General features: G+C 41.5%; 1 protein-coding gene across 3 annotated transcripts in view; it reads left to right on the forward strand.

Annotated features, from left to right (window-relative positions):
- palm3 (paralemmin 3) overlaps positions 1-20,763 on the forward strand; it is a 32,795-nt gene extending 12,032 nt beyond the window's left edge. The window contains exons 2-8 of one of the 3 annotated variants that reach the window (XM_079337922.1): positions 8,990-9,042; positions 11,819-11,899; positions 15,869-15,996; positions 16,700-16,772; positions 17,580-17,610; positions 17,878-17,931; positions 18,963-20,763. In XM_079337922.1, coding sequence (XP_079194048.1) covers positions 8,995-9,042; positions 11,819-11,899; positions 15,869-15,996; positions 16,700-16,772; positions 17,580-17,610; positions 17,878-17,931; positions 18,963-19,948 — 1,401 coding nt within the window. In that variant the 5' untranslated portion in view covers positions 8,990-8,994 and the 3' untranslated portion in view covers positions 19,949-20,763. Of the gene's footprint in view, positions 1-8,989; positions 9,043-11,818; positions 11,900-14,922; positions 15,066-15,868; positions 15,997-16,699; positions 16,773-17,579; positions 17,611-17,877; positions 17,932-18,962 lie in introns of those variants that run through there. The other 2 variants (XM_079337923.1, XM_079337924.1) reach the window with 2 other exon arrangements.

Genomic DNA, 20,763 nt, shown 5'->3' on the forward strand with positions numbered 1-20,763 from the left:
GACTGCTCCCTCATCATGATGATTGGCATTTATACATCCAGTATAATTATTGACTCATATATATATATATATATAGTCATACTGTATATCTATTGCTTTTAAACACCATTTAATTGGAGGAAAGGGGCGACTTCATTGATGACAAACCTGTTTACATTTAAATGATTTTCACCTTTCAAACTAAGTCAGTGTGAGAGCTGTACAGTTGGACCCTTGTCACTTCGTCACAGCGGGATTTAACGGCTAATCCTTCTTGTTAATCATCCTCGATGACTCATCAGGCTGCGTAGCATGTTGTTCTTCAGCTTTATGATGCATATGTATGATCGGCCTGACCGTGTTAATCCCTGTAGCCCTTTGATGAGTGGATGACGAGGTTTTACAAAGGCTTCATCGCGCTGTCACTTCAGATCTGCTGACGGCTGTGCAACGGCATGTTTTCAGCCCAAAGCCCTCCAGATTGATCATTTAGAATGTGTGCAACAGATGGGGATTTTGTCACAGCTGCTGATCAGAAGCGTGTGCATATATAAGGAAGAACATTAAACATGTTGCCTTAAACAACATTAACCATCTGTGGGTTAACACAATGGCTGCACAAACCTTACTTAGCGGACTGATGGTGCGGCTCTCAGAGCTGCGAAGGATGTCACACCTGAATGATCTGCTGCAAGTTGGAAAAGCAACATTGACGCCTCCAGGAGTACCTTTGTATCGTTGGCTACTATCTGGGGATAGAAACACACGACATGAGAGCTAGCTAGTGAAATAACATGACTCTTTGTCCACATGGAGAAGGTGCTTGATACTATCAGTGCGATTGATTGAATCACACAAAAAGATAACAAAAGAGAAATACGGCTGTCTGGCTCTGCAAACCTTTCTGCCTGTTCAAAGGAAGGTTTTTCTTCCTGCTAGGTGCTTGCTCATTGGTGGATTAATGTTGAGTCTTCTTCATAAAATATCATCGTATGGTCTCGGCAGGCTCTTTACTTGTCATAAGATTACTCGTTGTGCTTTGGCTCTAAATGGATATTTCATAGATTAGAAATATCTATATAGATATATAGATATAAATATCTATAATTAGATTGTTTGCTACTTTAAATGAGACTGGTAAAACAAGGAGCAGCAGACTGTGCACACCTCTGCATGAAACATACAGTATGTAGAGTAGTGATCCAGCATGGTGCTTAGTGGCACATGTTGAAGTACACCACCCTGCTACTGGGAATTACTATTTAGCATGGACAGAGCATTTCCACTGTTTACTTAGTGACTGAGTGTGATTAACTCCAGTCTGAATCAACTGAAGGCCGTTTGTTTGTCTGTTTTAAATTGATTCACTTTGAAACGAGACGTCTTCAAAATTTCATGTCTCTGTGGTACCCTAACCAACCCTGCAAGGCTGTTTGTCAGTCAAAGTGCAGCGTGACTTGCTGTCAATCATCGATTTTGTACATGTGGAGCCAAGTATGATAATTTTGTTGGTCAGGTAGTGTGAACATTAATTGGACCAGAACTAACAAGCAACACTGGACGACACTAAAGATGTCCCATCAGCCCCTTCAATCTTAAAAAAGAGTTACACTTTGAAAATCTCCATGTCGTGTCACTTCCTGTTTCAGCCTGCACAGATCAGATGGAAGTGAGGAGGGAGTGAGTTTGTGGTGCCAAGTGGCGGGCTAAGACCAGCCTACATCTGCTGAACAGAGACTCTATTGTGAGTCTGTTCGTGTGTGTACCTGTGTGTGTGTTACCTGACAGGACACCACTCATCCTTATTATGGCCATTATAGTGTTGAGACAAATGAGAGCAAAGTAAACCTCTCCTTTGAGACGCCATTGTTTCATCCCCTCACTCATCACGATTTCGTTGAATTGTCAGCACATTAAACTTGCTTTCGTCTCACCGCTGAACACCGGGACCTGTTGGAGGATCTCTTTTGATTTCCCCTCGCAGCGATGCCTTTGATGCTCTCCTGCTCGTGTGTTCTGTGGTTATGATTTGTGCCAGCTTACTGTATGTATATGCAAAGTTAATGCTCTGGTAAATATGTGATTAGAAGGCTTTTGAAAGCTTTTGAAGTTACATAATGTTATTCTCTGTGTTACTACGGAGGTTCAGCTGCTCTCGGACTCTCATGAATGTTAAATGCAGCTCTGAAAGACGACTCCCAGTGAATCGGTGGTGGAAATAGTTGACTTTGATAATCCCCAACACGCTCCACAGTGTACTACACTGTTAGCTGTGTGACGTAGAAAATACACATCACACACTAAACGTCCACCCTTTACTGATTCAAACACACACACACACACACACACACACACACACACACACACACAGAAGGAATGCAGTGTTTTCATTTCCCCAACCCGAACTGTCAATCACAGGAACTTGGCTGTGTGCTGTTGCAGCAGCACCATCCAAGTCACACAAATTCCATCCATACCACCCACCCGCTCACACACAAATACACACACACACACACAACAGCCTCCCTGTGTCTGTCGGATTTATTTCTATGTAGATAAGAAGGATATCCATCTCCGATAATGTAATTTGTGCTGCAGTCTGTAAAGCAGCTAAAAATCGATAGTTGATGAAATAGCACTTTACAACAGATTGTCTCTGCCCATCCCTCAAGCTAGAGAGAGACTGGCTCTTTGATTGAACCAACCCGCTCGAAGTTTCGAAGTGGGATTTATTTATTTTTTTTACAGTTAGTTGGCTGTAATTCAGGATCTTCCCGAGCATTAGACACTGACGACAGCTGAGGATGCACAAGTTCAGAGGTCACGGTCGGTCAGATTGGATGTTCTGTCTGTAATCGTCTGGAGGACAGCGGTGCTTTTGCTCTTCCTGTTCCAAAACGCACGGATGGAAAGTGTCCTTGGTGTACTTGATCTCTGGGTCACAGGCACGACAATTTAAAGCTGTCCAAATCAGAACCTAAAAAAAAACAACACACAGTGTTCTTTTTCATCCTAGTTCATCTTTATTCACAGGTCATTCAAACGGATCAAACAATTGTTGGGTATCTAAGTTGAACAGTTCTCTGTTTATAGTCCGTGAATAACTGGTCACTCTCAGAACGCACATTGCACCTAATTGTTACTTAGCCCACAATGGAGACCAGAACACATTAAGAACCAATAACTCTTTCACTGCCTCCATTTTAACAGAATGTGAAAAAAACCCAGAATATTTTTGCCTGAATGACATAGATTTCCATCAATTTCTATCATACTCCTAATATCCTAATGCTGCTATAACATTTGGACTTCATCTGTATTAGCTGTTTTTAATGGAGACCGCATGGCTGCAGATGGTACACACCGTGCACAGACTCAGTAAATATCTTTTTTCTGCTCTCATTTCATTCAGTTTTTCCTCCATATGCACACTTCGCTGTAGTGCTGTACCCCACCAAAACCTAATGTTCATCGAAGCTGGATAAAAGGAGGGGACATGTTGTCCCAGCATCATCAGTGAACCTCCAGCAGATGAACAGCTCTTCAAAACAACGATTATTCAAGTCTAGCATCACTAATACAGATTAGAAATGAATAAAGCCATTAGTGTTGGAACTTAAACGTACTCTCAGTACCACACATACTGTAGTAACATAATCTGATGTTTCTAACCTGTTCTCCCTCTCTCTTTGTGTTTCATCTCCCGCCTCTGTCCTCAGGTCTCTCCAGGAAATGGAGCAGAAACTTCAAAGTGCAGAGTAGCAGGGCGGCCCGCTGTCTAACAGTAGTTTAATTGCATCATAACACAATACAAAATGTCAGTGGGTGGCCTTTTAATGGTTATGTCCCGCCCACTCCCCCTCTCCCCTATGGACCAGGAGCTATTTTAGCAGCTCTGTACATAGTGTGCTCAGTGTTCACAGAATCATCTGACTCAGAGAACGACGTCTATTTGACCTTCCTACACGTCTCTTAACTTGAACTAGAGCTTCAATTATCAGTAAATTATTGGTTTATCAATCCACAAGAAATGATTAAGCATTCATTTTGACAGTTACATTTTTTTTTTTTTTTTTTTTTTCTGACAAATACATAAATCCCAAATAATTTGTCTTTTTCACATCAGGTGAACAGATATCTTTGTGTTTTGTTTTGTTTGTTTTGTGTTTTACTATATAGACAAAACTATCAAATAAGTCTGGAAATGATCTGCAAGTCACTGAGGAATGAAAATGAAGACGGAATATCAGTCGTTCTTGAGTTTTTCTACATTGTAGTGGCCCTGTGACACTTGTCAGAGTCTCGTGACCGACAGTTCACATCTTTCATGCTCGGCTGCAGTCCGTGTCCTGTTTGGTCAATGTCAACAAACCTGTACTTTAACCTTCTGTCAAAGTGTCAAAAGTTGTGAATTATGACTGTGCATGACCTTCTTCTTCATCAGGTCATGCTTCTATATGATATTATATAGATGCCAGTTAATAAAGACTGAGAGGAGAGACCCATCAACTACACCGTTGTTGAAAACACCTGTCCTTGTTGCAATAGAACATTTTTCCATTAGTTAATCCATGTTTGATGGGGGAAATCCTTCTCATCATACCCATCTCATTGAGGTGTTATCAAAAGTATTTGTTTGCATTCAGTTACTTTTCCCGTCGCAGCGCTTTGTGCAGGTTGGTGTTTTGTCATTGAAAGAGGTCGGAGTATTTTTCAGTTTAAAATGTTGTTGTGACAACCCTGCTGATTATTCTTCTTGCCTCTCCCTGAAAATCTTTTCATGAATCGTCCATTTAAACCCTCAGAAAAATGAAATGCTTCAGCTGTAGCGATATTTTGCTCAGTATATATTTTTCATGCATGGTGATTTACACTACACAAGAAGACCTGTTGATACTTTGTTTTTTTTTTAAAACATAAAAAACAATGCTTTGTTACAGTATTTAATATGAACTGCACTGAGTTGTATTTTACCTTTGAGAGTGAGCCAAAGAAACCCAAGAGCACTGAGATGTGATACTAAATGATTCTTATAGTTTTTCATTCCAGACACCCTACTGTTCCTCCATCTGTTCCCACAGAGCTAAAGTCACTACACCAGCATTCAGCATATAGACTTCATGGCACCCCACTAGGTAAATACACATTGTTGTATAAACACGCACACATTCACTCAAGGCAAATATACATTCTTTTTGCAGCAGGGCTGCAGGAATGTTTGCAGAGAAACCCTGCTGACAGTTTGCAGTGAAACTGAAGGACTGACAAGCAGCTAGAAACCGTCCTAAACACACACTGTTAAGCTCTCCTAATTTACCACTGGGCTGTAATATATCAATACTGTTCATCCACCTGTTATTGGTTCTACTAACCAAATTAGAGCTGAAATGGTTATTTGATCAACAGAGCAGAAATGGATTGGTGACTTTGTGATCATTAGTAGTTCTTTTTTTATGATTTAATGCAAATGTTCAAAAGTTCCAGCCCCTTAAAGTGTGTCATTGTTTAAACATGAAGACTGTAGAGCATCATGTAATTGAGATTTACATGTACATTTTATATTGTGTATGGCGGGAGGTTTGGGTGTTGTGTGTGTGTGTGTGTGTGTTCTTCCTATCACCAATAGCCAGTCTGACCATATTAGTTAGATGAGCTTCTATCAGCGTGTCGCCTGGAAGACAAAGGGGTCTTCTAAGTGGGCTTTTTCTGCCTTTTATTTTAGAGTTAGGACAGAGACCATGTCAGTAACTGTGGAGAGACGGAGTGGGGAACGACATGGGCACTCACACTCACTGCTCGGCTACTGGCACCCCAATGATGACTTTAAATAATCAGTATTTGATTCTTTCGTGTTTCTTAAAAGGATCATAAACTGAGTCTTATTGGATTTTTGAACCTCACTTAAATAGAAAATAAACAATATGAGAACATTGTCCTCTTGATAAGAGCTTTTTGTGAGAGTTTGAGGATAAAACAGTTGTTTTTGCTTGTAACCTCATCAGTTAAAGAAAATAAAATAATTATTCCTTTAACTGTGAAATGTTGAACAAGGGCTGATCACAAATAATCCCAATAATGCTTCATTGCAGCGCAGATACACGATGCCTTTCTCCCTGGCACTTCTGCTTTGCTCCTTTGTATTCAGCCTTGGCGCCTTCAGTCCATTGTGTGATAAGGTGTGAGTGTGGTGCAGGGAAGGAGAAAAAAGTGGGAGGGACTGGGTGAGTGGGAGGTCATACCACTGAGGTCAGGCAGCCATCAACTGGCTCTGTTGGGAGTGCTTCTGCGCGTAACAAATGATTTCCTTGCAGACCAGAAATCTTTCAGTTTTGATGAAACTGCGGCTCCAGTCTACTCAGCCATCTGGCCTGGCATCTAACAGGTGTTACAGGTGAGCAGGTGTCTGTAATTGAATGCTGTAGCAGCCGAGCAGTGTTCCTGGTTGTCTGCCGTATTGTTGTTTTCTTCTTCTGCTGTTCGGTTTGGAGATGGATGGGATGTTGTGTCAGCTCCAACAGAGGCGGGGAACACGTGCAGTTTGTGAGTCAGTCCCTTAGCACAGGTACTGGGTCGCTGTGCGTAGCACAGGAGCATTGTGGGAGTAGTGCGAAATTTCACAGTTAAGGTGCAAAGATTCATGTTAACATTTTATTTTTTTCATTTTATAATTAAAAAGATGGGACGTTGCACAGTGATGAACATAAATGTACATAAATATAAATATGGCCGAGCTCTTTTCCTTCTGTAGTCCCCCGGCAGGTTGATGGTACACACGTATACACACTACAACATAAACTGTATATAAGTTGACAAAGACAGACAGACCAATACAGAAGGTTTGTAAACATTGTAATTTAATTTAGCAGTCAAACCAAATCTTTTCCAACCCATACCCCAGAATGAGATTATGCTTGTGGCTAAAATGAGTTTTCCCTGAAAGGTGGCTTTAGAGATGAGGGGGGCAGCTGAGACAGCCAGAGGGAGCCTGGAGTAGAGAGTGAGGTGAGGTGGTTTGGACCCTTCCCTCATTCAGTCAACTTGCTTAGCATGATAACATTGAGGCCCAGCCCTGAATAAGCAGAGGACAATGGATGGCTGGGATTAAAGCATATTTTCAGGAGTTATCTGGGTAAACATGGAAGTGTTTCCACGTACTGCACATATCTTATGGTATATCTCCAGATCATACATCTGTGGTACTCCCAAAATTAAAGAAAGGATGATTGAGAAATAAGAAATGAGTGACACCATTTTTTGTATTCCTTCATAATTTTGGCTTAATTGATTGAATATTGGCAATAAAGCGCCTCTCAGCTTCTTCTTTTTTTCTCCCTGTGCTGTTCCTCTCTCAGACCCTCTCCACTTTCTGTCTCTTTAACTTTTTGACTTTGTCAGCTTCTCTTCTCTACCCTCCTGTATCATGTCTAATTATCGAAGTCAGTGTGCATCTACAGGGAGCTCCTCACTACCTCCTCATCAAAGCTTCTGTTTGTGTTTGCTTGTTTATCTCTGGCTGCTATTCTTGGCGCTCTCCTGGATCCCTGATGAGACACAAGCCTCCGATCCCCTGCGGAGGCTTATACTGTAAGCTGTCACTGCACCTTCAGTCATTCAAAATACCTCCAAATGAGCTATGTCTCTTTATACCTCGCCATGTCAATCTCATTATATATATTCTTATATATCTGTTTATATCTTTCTGCCTTTGGCTCATTTTACCTCAGATCTGAAGAGTGTAATGAAAGGCATGCGAGAAGTTGTTTCCCCATCACAAATCCTTGCCTTTCTCTCTCTTCCCCTTTCACCCTTTGTTTCCCCCTCCACACACACTGCTACACCCACATTTTTGTATTGTTACATATGGGTGGCTCCCCCCCGAACCCACCACCCTAACACACCTTGAGGGCACTGGAGGAATCTTTTCGATATTTGTAAGGACGAGAAGTTTTTTTTACTACGTTAACTTGCACTCCTCGAGGCCCTTAAAAAATCAGTCGGAGGAGCAACAATAGCATCTGCTCTACTGGGTTGCCTTCTGGGTAGGAATTAAAGAAACTGCTTTGTAGAACATGGAGAGTTGGATTGGGGTAAATGGGTATGAAAATCAGTATTGGAAACACCAAATGGTATTCAAACATCTTTAGATATAAGCTTGTATACTCTGAGCTTCTGCAGGAGATGCATATAGGAAGCCTTTTTTGTGCGTGCATTGGTTCAGACATATTTTGAGCGGATGATGATTAAAACAAGCCTCAGTGACAGTTTGGCAGTTGTTGCAGAAATAGGGCTCCATGTTGTTTAGATCTTCCTTAATTTGAGATCTCAGTTGCTGCAATGGCAAAAGTGTTTTTTGATGTTGGACAGAAATGTTTCCTCACCACATGGGACAGTGTCTGAAAGATTATTGCTGCCATTGCATATAAACCTCCAATTTCCTCTCTTTCTTTTCGAAATAAAAACACCCAGCACAGATTTTATATGTGGGACTAAAATAAAGGCTGTCTCTCTCCGGGGAAGTTGTTTTTTTTTTTTTCTTCAAGGAAGCTTTAAAAGCAGAGCAATAGCTTGTGATGGTAGGAGCCTACTAATGACTGAGCTTCTGTGAGCTGGTTGCTATGTATGACTCTAGTCTATGCTCTCTCATGTACCTCAGAGTCTTGGGGAGCTCAGATATTGTCCCATTTATTGTCAGCTGGATGGGAAAACAAATGCCTTGTCTTCCAGATGCCCAAGGCTGTGTCAAGTTAAACTGAAATGCCTAAATGGGGCATCAATATGGAGGGGTTTTGGGGGTAAGGGAGGTTAGGGTGTGAAAAATTGTGGGTCATTGTAACTCTGCATGCAAAAACTGTCTGATTACTTCTCACCAATATCTTTTACACAACTGAAACCGAAGAAATAAAAGCCTGGGTTCACTTCTCCATGCCAGTTAAAAACACTCCAGTTGACTCGTCTTATATTTGTTTAACCTTTGACTGCTAACATTTAGCCCTGTCTTGTTTTGTCACAGGAGCCATGATGGATGAGACGGAGAAGTACAAACAGCGGCTGGAGGCAATTGCTGTGAGTCCACACACGCATACATTCACACACACACGTTAATGTTGCCCTCTGAAGAAACTCTGCCACTGCTATTTCAGACTGGATCTGTACGCATCAGAGTCAACAGTTCAGATAATCTTATTCTCTCTTGAATGCTAGTCTGAAATAAGACTGTACAATACATGGTCTAAATAAAGGCATCAAAATACACTGAAAGCATGCACAATGGTGACATTTGAGGATCTTCATGCTTCCAGTTAAACACAATCATATCACGTGCAGATTGTGGAGCAGATGGGCTATTCTTTTAGTGGTGTCACCAATAAATTAAAAAAAAGTGTCGGTCATTTTACAAATCAGGAGCTGCATCTTTCAAAGGGTGCATTGCAAGTGCAATTGCATCACAGCTGTCCCTCAAAAGCCATCTATTTAACGTCGAAGGCTCCTTCAGATCATGGGGGAGTCATCCAGTGCGTCCTGTGTAGTCTGATGAATCCTGAGGTTTATTGTGCGCCAACTCCAACAGGATGACGGACTCTCATGCAGTCGAGTGATACACTTGAAAATCTAAGTTAGTGTGTAGCTTGAAGAACACTTTCCTCGCCTTCCGACTATTTAAAGTGCTTTTACACTGCAGGTCACACCTACCCATTAAACTCCCATTCACACACTAAAGGCAGAGGCTGCTCTGTACTGTAAAGTGTCCATCAATATTAACTTATCCAATTGACATCCCACCGACGAAGTAGAGGGAGCAACTTGGGGTTAAGTGTTTTTCCTGAGGACACATCAACATGTGACTTCCCTAGCTGGGGAGAGACGGCCCACTCTACCACTGAGCCACTGAGTAATTGGTTTCAACGCAATCGAAAAGCAAGCAGATGTTACTAAAACAGAGTGGGCCTTAATACCTTAAGTTACCTGACGTTGATTATATTAGCTAGTTGCGGTGCAGCCGTCAAGGTTGCTAGGCGATGGGAGCAGCGCTAATTAATAAAAAGGTAAGGATGGACAGCTGGTGACTTAAACAGGAAATGCTCTGTAGATCAGACTATCTCATTTCAGTTTGGCCTGAGCGGGCTATGCTAACTATGAAGGCTAAGGCCCTGTTTTCACCCAGCGTTTTATTCTCAGCGCCAGCTTTCACCCATTTTCAATGGCTAGAGAGCGCTAAAAGGCGAAAGCGGCCGCCCGGATGAAAGGCGCAGCGCCCAGCATCTTTTGAGCAAGCGCTCTGCCATTTTTGTGCTGCTGCTCCAAGCGCTCAAGTTGAAAATCTTTGAACTTTTCAGAAAGGCGCTGTTGACATGACCGGCACTGCTTTTCAACATGTATGATATTCCCCGTATTTTAGATTCCTATGGATCATGTCGTGGACCTCACGACAACTAAAAAACAAACAGTCAAAAGTAACAGAGCCGTGTTGGTTATACATTGGCTGTTGTCATCACACTGTTGTCATAGAGACAGGATGGACTTGCAGTGCTTTTCTTCTAAGAGAACAAACGCTTCATGTAAACACTTTTCTGCCCAGAGAAAACGCCAGGTGGACACGGAGCCTAAGTCCTTGGATGGATGCTACCACTGAATCAGGACACGGCTATAGAGAGACAGACAGCGAACATGCTGTAGCTCTGTCTGGCTGTGCCCTTTAAAAAAAAAAAAAAAAAAGTTTTGTGTTGTGACATATTTCATTTAATGAAGGCTTACTAGTGCTGTTGTTTTTTCTCAGCTAATGCATTCCTTCTGATATTTTAAATGAAACATTTACCCAGCACTCCTGCCGGCGTGACACTTTCATTCATTTCAGAATAAAAAATCCTGCTGCAAAGCTGGTTTTAAACAAAAAGCAGTACTGAGCACCGCATTTGTCCAACTCATGTCAAACTCCAGCATTGTAATTATGCATGAACGCAATATTTGAGAAAAATCTGAATGTTCTGAAGCTGTTAAAGTCAAATTTCAGCTATTAAAGAAAGTGTTCTGCTCGTGCTTTGGGTTCACTGTCAGCCCAGAGAAGGCAGATCTCTCCTTGTTTAAGAAGTCTTCTGCGTCCTCCTCCATCCAAACCGCACACGTTCACTGCCTCTGTCGAGAGTTGGCACGTGGCGATGAGGTTTTAATTTTCCGCTGTTTTATTAACTCATCATCTACATCACAGAAGTGCTGTCTAGCTTTCTGCTGAATAATCTCCTCTTTGGTTTAAAATGTCAAAGCTTACAGATTATTGCCTTTTTTTTCCCAACATGGAACCAGCTCCGAAGGATCTGTGTGAAAGGAAGTTTTACAAGCGAGGGTTTGTCGCAGTAAATGCAGCTCGTCTACTTCCTCATTAATTTCAGATTCGTCTTCACAGAGAAAGAGAGGGTAAAGAGACTAAGCTCTCTAAGCTGTCTGTTGCTTCTAAATAATTAATTGAATATGCAATGTTGTGAGCCGGGTGTCCCTCTGGTCTCAACACTAGGTTGTCAAGGGGATAGCTGCTCTGTATATTATGGGATATACCTATTTGCATCTGAGGTGGCTGTGTCCTTGTGACAGATGGTTGACCTGGTGTCCCAAGTTAACTCTTGTGCAGTGATGTTTTATTCACATCTCTTTCCTGTCTTTGGTTCTGTTCATTCACAAAAGCTTGTATCTGTACCTGACTTTCTGTTCTGACTGTTGATGATAGTTTTTTTATTCTGATTCTCTTTATGTAAACAAGATTGTACTCCTCTTATCAAACCATCTTAAGTCTGCACCCGCTCCTTGTCTTTGAATTTTCTCACCCTCCCTCCTTCTTTTCCTGTGTCAGGAGAAGCGTCGGTTGCAGGAAGAGGAGGACAAAGCCAGGAGAGAGATGGAGGACGAGAAGCTCAGACTACAGCAGCTCAAGGTCTGACACACTCGAACAGTTTGATCTAAGCCGTTTCATTCAGTCACCCACACACAACGCACAAGTGCATGCATTCTTAATTCTTCACTGATAAATTCCTCTGCAGACCCAATGGAGCTTGTTAGCAGACAGATCTCCTTAACATGGATTTCCTTTTTACACACACACATCCTCTCACACATACAGACAATTGGCGATGGACTGTACAACCCTCCACACTTCCTGGTTTTGGCCCGTTACTCATAAGGTTAAAGGCAAGCCTTCCTTTGCTGAAATCATTTTTTATGTGGGTGTTTACACACTCTGCAAGTCACTGAGCCGCTCTATTGTTTTCACATCATTTCCACACTGGCGTTCCCACTTCCTACTCCACTGTGTTACGCAGCCCTCGGGCACATTCCTCGAATTGTGTGAAATTGTATGCAGCATGTTTGTGTGCACACAGGTATGCATGTGTGCGCCGATGTGGTCTCTTTTGCATAATTTTTGGCCGCTTATTTGTGGGTGCGTGTGGGTTTCAGCACCATTCACCGGACCTGAACGGCGTCTGTGAGAACAAAATTCAAGTTGCATGAGGCTTTAGAGATTAATTTAAAATGATGGTATCAGAACTTTTATTACATTCATTATCTCTGACATTGGATGTAACCCCAGGGTAGATGTGAGGATGGGATAAAAACGGAGCAGCAGCATATACACACACTGCTCCTGACCTGCAGGAAAGTTTAGAGAGGGCTGTGTCCAGTGAGCCAAAGGCACAGGGAGGGGAACAGAGGAGGGCTTGTTCTCCCCACCAGGAGAAAATACAGAGATGATTCTGTGCTTATAGTTAAGTAGGAAGCTACCGGCTAACGGTTGCCAGATTTTAAAAACATGAAGCCATAGGCTGCAGGGGAGTGTGGGGTTTTCAGATGCATACACAGACACGTAGCCTAGTTTCACACACTATGAGAAAACACGGCTGCTCTTAATGCTTTGTGCTGGATTTGAGTAAAAACAGCAACATAAGAATGAAAACAAAAATTACCCCTGGTATTTTTGTCAGATTAGATTTGCTCAAAGTTCCCTGCAGACAGACTGTTTATTTCCGCTTGTCAGGGTCAGCTGCAGCACAGCGTTCCTCGAGCTGGCAAGAGTTTACTGTCTGGCTCAAGGGCTGCACAGATGCTTAGTAAAACAAGCACTTGAACCAAGGTCAGCTCATCGCAACACAGCTCTTACAGTATATGTACTAAGTCACCCTGCACTTGCTGTAATAAGTCCAGACAAACAGCAAAACACAACTGGTGTATTAAATGGAGTGTTTGTGTTATTGTTTATAGTTTCTGACAGATCCTGCACATCAGAATACATTTCTATCAACTTAGTTCATGAGAAACTGAAATGTATGTTTGCAGAGAAGATTTACACAAAACATGTGTGATGTACTGGCATTTTTGCATTGATTTGATGGTTTGTTTCGACTTGATTTAAGTGTAGACAGTCATTGAGCTTTCCCCAACGTACAACAATGTTAAGATACAAAACAGAAAGAACAATACAGTCGTACATTGAGGTGATGTGTTTCGAGATAATTCCCTCGACCTTTCTAGATGGGTGACGTGGATCGGCGCCGTCAGTCCGTTATCAGATATGTAAATTACATCATATCTAACCTGATATGATATTAGATAAACTGCTGTTTATCACGTCTTTTATTATAAAGAATACAATGATGATGAAGGAGCCACAGATCGTGCCACGTTTCGGACGACAGCCTCTGTACATAGGGAGCGCACTCTTACCACAACGCCACCCGAATAGGGTTATCAATATGGTATTTGAATGTTGATGTTTCATCCTTTCAAATACTTAGATATTAATTCATGGGGTCATGAAGTAATGTTGATAGCCTGAAGGACAGTTCCAACATCAACACGTCAAAGACTAGTTTCTTAGTATATGTATATGATATACAACAAGTTCTTAGCACTCATCACCTTCAATTTAATTATAACATGTTCAGAGTTGCATGCCAATGATAATCTGTTAAAATGAAATGATTGAAATGGACTGTTTGGCTCGCAGTGGAAACTCATGCCATTTAAAACTGTGTGGGATGTGTCACTTACATACATGTGTCACATAATCACACGTGGAGTTTGTGCTAAATGTCCGTACCACGAAGCGTAGAGAACATGTAAAATAAGTTGTGTGTGTCTAGGTCACACTTGTAAATATGTGTTTTGAAGATGAAGCTGAGAGAGAGAGAGAGAGAGAGAGAGAGTCTAAAACTACTAAGACTTGCACTCGTGTTTTTATCAAAAACTTGAAAGTATTTGCTTTGATTTTTTTCTGTTAAGAAGGAACAGCAGGTAGCCTCAGGCAGCTTCAGTTCACTGGGTCAGGACATTTACTGAAGCTGTGTAGGAAGAAGAGAATAAAGAAAGGGCACACACATGCTATAAATTCATGCTAGCATTCTCTCTAGATATCTGGGATGAAAACTGATGACATGGACTCAGTGATGTTTTGTACCTTCTGTCTCAGGCCTTTTATTCCTCACCTTTGCGACAATCAAGCGACCATATTTCACTTACCCTTCCCAATTCTCTCTCTCCCTTTCAATCTCTTTCCCTTTCTCTCTCTCTTTCTGGCCATGTCATGTTGGTTTTATAGTTCTGAGAATATTTACATTTTCCAACATTTTTGAACATCTTCATTTGTATTGGGACAGAGTGTCATGTGTCAGTGTAGTGACACATGACACCATTTTCTCAGCAATCCATAAATTTGCAATTTAACGCTGATTTAAAATGCAGGCCCGATCTCAATGCAATACTGGATACTATTAGGAAATATGTTAGAATTAGAATTTTTATTTGTAAAAGCTTTCTGTGTTTAGCTCAGGTTATTCAATGGTTAAACAACAGTCTGCTTGTTTGCAAAAAATATGCATAGATTTATTGTCGTAGTTAACACAAAAAGTGGAAAGCCCTTTTCCTCACCAGTCAGCCACCAGCAGTTGAAATCAGTTGAACATTCCTGTTGCTATTGGCAACAACTGTAGAGTTAGTAGTGAAGGGGAGTTATGGTTTTAAATATCTGTCGTTATTTAAACACTAACATATTAACGGCAATCTTTTATCTACTCTCAAAAATACCCTTGTTGGGCCCTTATCTGAAGGTACTGCTTTTTCTTTGTATTTTATTAGTGCTAGTTTTTCAGGTGAATGTAATTTCAGATACTAATTGACTCCAGCCTATTGCTAACCAGGCTAGTTAGCCTCTATGCATACTACGCTTACTGCTCATTTTAAAATACTAGTTAAATTTGTGTTGCTGTTATTTTAATGTCAAGGGTTGATATTCTATGACACTTGTAAAAAAAAAAGATGACTGTAAAGTTTTTGTTTCTGATTAATATCTCTGAACTCAAGCTTATATATAAGTCCACAAGGTAGCCACAAATTTAAGTGTTGAAAATAGCAAATGTACATAAAATGTGTTTCAGGTAGTTACGCTTCCAGCTGCAACATTACATAGTTGGCCTAACAAGAAGCATCTACACGTTTCTTTATGGACAAATGCCCTGCTTGGTTATTTATATATATATATATATATATATATATATATATATATATATATATATATATATTTATTATTATTATTATTATTTATTTTTTTTTTTTTTTTAATTTATTTTTTTAAACACATTTAAAGAGTAAGAATCAAGAGTGTTAAATTTTAAACTTTCAAATATGAATATCTGCTTCTAAAATCAACTATGCCATTGAATCTACATGGTTTTGAATTGTCAGATACACTAAGCTGGGAGATTAAGTTCATTTTAATTCATGATAAATCCATTAAATCCTTGCTGTGTTTGAAATGTCCATTGTATTTTAATTAAGTTTATCCCAGATAAACTAATCAATAACTCCTCTCTTTCCTTCCCCCCTCTTCTTCTCCTCCTCTTTGTCACCGTAGAGAAAGTCTTTAAGAGACCAGTGGCTGATGGAAGGAGCACCCTTGTCCCCAAAGTCCCCGGACGCCCAGAGCCCTCGCTCCCCTCTGTGGGGCTCCCAGGCTCAGGAGATGGAAGAACACATAGACAAGTAAAGCAACAGTGTGTGAGGTTGTGTGTTAGTGTGTGTTTGAGAGTTGCAACAAGGGGATGAGGAGATTGTTTGTGACTGCCTGAGACAGTAAGAAGAGCTGACAGGGCATGAGGGAGCTGTCACTTTTTTGTTGTTTTTGTATAGTTTGAACTGCTTGTACTGTATAATTGATCGTTGCAGCATTCCTTTTTCTATTTTTGTTTTCTTGTCATTTCTGCTGTTGTCGTATATTATGTATGCTTTGGGAAAGTTGAGTTTATTTTCTGCCTGCAGAGAGTCAGTGGATGTTCCAGCCTGCACTGCTGCCAGACAGGACTGAGCTTTTCATTACTGATATATACAATCTCATCAATTCTCTGAGCACTACACACCATGATCCCAATCTTATTACTGCAACAGTCGCAGTTCTCCCTGACTTTCTCAAACCCCCCCCCCACACACACACACACACCCACCCACACACACACACACACGCGCACACACACACACACACACACACACACACACACACACACACACACACACTCTCTGTATGTCGCCTCTTGTGACGTTTAAACATAAACATTGTTTAGAAAACAATCAATCATTTGTATAGTACTGTACAAGCATTAACTCGTGACATTTAAAGGAATCATGATTTAAAAGGAAAGAGTATAGATTTGATGAGTTGTTGTTTTGTTTTGTTTTTTTACTATCTCAGGTTGGAGTCAGAGAGCCAGTGCTTGCCAGAGGAGGAGGAGAAGCTGGAGGAGCAGATGGAGGATGGCCAAACTGTGAGAATTACACAAACACACACACACACTCCTTATTACTCTTAGGACACCGGGGGGGGGGGGTTGTATTATGTGTTGAACAAGCCTGCTTCAATCATCTTCCATTAGGCTGAACATTTTCCCACAACTTCTGTCTGTGGCTTTTTTCCATGAATAATGTATTTCCTGTCTTAACGTATCTTTGATGTAGCACCTCTCGTTCGAAAGCAGGAACCTTATGAATGTAATCAACTCTGTTACATAAACATTTCAGCACTTGATCCACTCTGGAGTTATTGTTTAACCTCAAGCCGAGCACAAGTGTGTTTACCTCAGCTCCCTCAAGGTCTACAACAAAAGACGTGTCTCTCCTTTTTCTCCCCCGTCTGGCTTCAGGGCCTTTTTTTCCTGCGGTTTCTCATAATCATCATATATTCATCTTAACCTTGGCTCTCAGCTCAAACCAACATGAGACATAAACACAGGATTACATTTTGAATAGCAGTGACAGCTGATTTGCTTTTGGTTTAATGGGCTTCTGGGACTGAGTGACAGCTAATATTCTGCAATAAAAACAGGCTCACAGGCTGCGGCTTTCCCCCATTATAGAGACCATGGTGGACAATTGAACTAGTTTAGTACACGCTGCGCTTCTTTGCTACTCCGAGCAAATTATATTAATTAGACGTTCTGGATTCATGCCCGTGTACTCAAATCCTTTGTGGTGTTCTTGGATTGAAATGTTGCTTTATATTCACCTGAATAACACAGTTTAACCAGCTACGTGAGAGTAAATAAAAGTCCTCCCCTGTCCCTCTTACCCAACAGGAGGCAGTGAAGGTGGCAGAGGCCGGGCCAGGTGAGTGGAACCAGATCAACCTCTGTGCCCAGACAAATGTTAAAATGACAGCGGACATTTTAGAAAACTGCAGTTCCATTAGCTGTAGTTCTGTCTGAAGATCTTTACAAACTCGTCTTATCTTGATGTTTAGTGTCTGAAGGCTCAGTGAACTTGGTGTTGATTCTGATTTAAAATGTGTACTTGGTGTTTCCTTGGACGTGTACTTGGTGGTGTTTCCTTGGACGTGTACCTGGTGTTGTTTCCTACATTCTATATCTTCCCCAGAAATGATCGAGGATGCTGTTTTGAGGAACGGTGACTACAATGCAATAGGACTGGGTAAGTGTAAAGTTGAGTCTTTTATAGTAAAACAGACACACACCACAGGACTGACTTAAAGTCTGTGTGCTGAGTGAAACACTTGGATGACCATTGATGTCTGCATCTGTCTATTCTTTGAAACCTAACGTACATCCAGCCAACATCGCTGCCTTAACGACCATGTAACCCCCTATAGAAGAACGTTTATGCATGCATGGTGCATACTGAGCTACATACTTTAGGATCATAAAGGCAGGAGTGGGTACTTGATATATATTCTGTCGAGAAAACGTACTCTTCTGCCCTTATATTTATGCTAATAGTCAAGTGCATAACTTGCATTTTTTTGGCGGCCAGTGAGCTCGTGCACGTGTCAGTGGGGATGCAGCTCAAGCTGTGAAGTGGACAAGAGAGTAGTGAAGATTAACTCGAGCCATCCACTTTGAATTTAAATCATTCAGGGGCTATAACTTCAGACAGCTTCATCCAAAACTGCTGAAGCATGCTCTTTTCTGCTTGGAGCTTATATGCCACAGTCGCCTCCTTTGCATGATAGCCTAAAGATTATGGACATTTCTGTCCTCAATTAATTTGTGTTTTGTAGCTTTTGTTTTTTTTTGTGACGGTACATAACATCACAAAATATTCAGCCCTGCTACAAAAACAGCTCCACTAATTAGAATACACTTTCCAGCTGGAAGCTATAATAGTGCTGTCAGTGTTTATCCGCTTGTCATTATTTCATTAGTCACAAAGTGACTGTCTTGGGTGTGTGATGCATTAAAATTAATCGATGGCAGAAGCTTTAGTTAGCAGCATTACAACAGACAGTTGCCGTACTGAGCGCTGACATATTTGTGACAAAGCAAGAACTAATTAAACAGTGTTTCTATGTTAACTGCATCAGTTTTAATGGAAGTGTGCTGTATTAATTACTCATTTACTTAGCATCACATAAATACATGAGCTATGCTTACTATTTAAATCTGCACAGAAATCTTCCTCACACCCTGATATATTGTGTTTTTGTTGTGCTTGTTGTTCTTCAGAAACAGCAGAGAGGGAAGAAAATAACGACCAAAGCTCACTTCTGGATAACACTTCAGCTGTCCTCACCAATGGAAGAGGAGACTTGGAAGCAACCGCCAATGACAGCGTCTCAGATGGCGAAAATCAGCCCAACACCAACGGACATGTTGGAGAGTCGGAGGACGTCTCAAACATGGAGATGAACTTAAGCCTGGGTGATGCTGCGAGTGTCGACATTAAAGACGAGGAGGAAGAGGAAAGCACTCTGGTGATGAGAGCAGAACGTGTGATCATAACAGATGAAGGGGATGATGTACCTGAGGATCTTGCGCCCCACGAAGATCCGCAGAAGACCGCTGAGTCCGAGGAAACCCCTGTGAATGTGGAACCAGACGCAGCTCAGGAGGGAGGAGAAGCGTTAGAAGAGAATGAGGCGGAGGTGATAAGAGCAGTTCAAGAACCGTCAGAACAAACTGAGGCTTCTGCAGAGACGCAACCACGCGCTGAAGATGGAGCCGCACAGCAGGATGTGGGAACGCATGATTTAGATTTGAAAGTTGAGGGACAAGACAATCAATCAGAAGATCCAATCTCAGTGCAGCTGCAGTGCCCAGCCGATACCCTAGAGGGCACCACAGTGGCTCCAGTACCGGTCTACTCTGAGGTGCAAGTGTTCGCTCTCACCCAGCAGCCGGACGCAGAGGGTGAAACTCAAGAGTTAACAGAAGCAGCTGAGGCAGCGCTGCCTGTTCAGGACCCTGCCTTTCGGCCTGACCAGTTCCAGGAGGTTCCCCTGGCCGATCCCCAGGAGAGCCAGAGGACAGAGGCAGGGCCGGAGGAGCGGGATCCCCTCCTGTCTCAGTCCAAATCCCCCGACACTCGGGCAGAGATTTGTGCAGCCAACAGCGCGGACAGCTCACACACAAACGTACCGACCAGGGCCGCTCAGGGAGAGGAAACCCCGTCACCCAAACGCAAAACCTGCCAGTGCTGCTCGGTCATGTGAACACCCTTTCTGTGTCTGCATCCTTCAGTCAGTCTCCCTGCTGTTACATTCAGGAGACGCTCATCCCCTCTTTGTGTTTTACACCCCCATTTTTATTGAATTAGTATATTCAACAGCTACTCTTTCAGTTGTACTTATCTTGAAACTTCCTTTTCCCACTCTTAAGTTTTGATATGCACCAGACTTTTTAAGTGCCTTGAGGATCTCTCTACCGAGGACGACCACGAAGACCAACATAGGAGGTGTTGATTTTAACACTATTTAAGTTTGATTTAGTTTTTTAAGGCCCATTTTCAGGTTCACGTCCTGAAAGATAAGCAAAACAGCAACATGAGATGTATCATTTGAAACAGTTGTATCTACACTTTACTGGGTTGTTTTTATCTTGAACGCATATTTAACATTAAATTCCAAAGATCTGGAGCGGTTCAGAGAGGACATTGTTCTAATTTAAGGAATTTAAAACTAGTTATTTGAATGGTTTATGTCTTTTATTAGAGATGTTTATAATCCAAGTTTAGTTCCTGAACATTTATTTTCACTCTGTAACACAACACACAGACGTGACACCGACTTATTGATCATTAACAACAGTGTGCACCACTGAATATTCTTAGGATGTTATGAAATAGAGATTATTTTTGAATACCTGAAAGTGTGACATTTGTATTCTTGCAAGATGAGCTCATGGTGGGTAGACTTACTGTAGCCCTGCGTATGGATGTATATACTGTAAACAGGAAAAAGTGTCTGTGATGTCAGCCTTGAAATGATTTATGAATGGTTGAATGATTAAACTGACATTTGTGATACGA

The sequence above is a fragment of the Symphodus melops genome (genome assembly GCF_947650265.1).
Source record: "Symphodus melops genome assembly, chromosome: 2".
In the NCBI taxonomy this organism is placed as follows: Eukaryota; Metazoa; Chordata; class Actinopteri; order Labriformes; family Labridae; genus Symphodus; species Symphodus melops.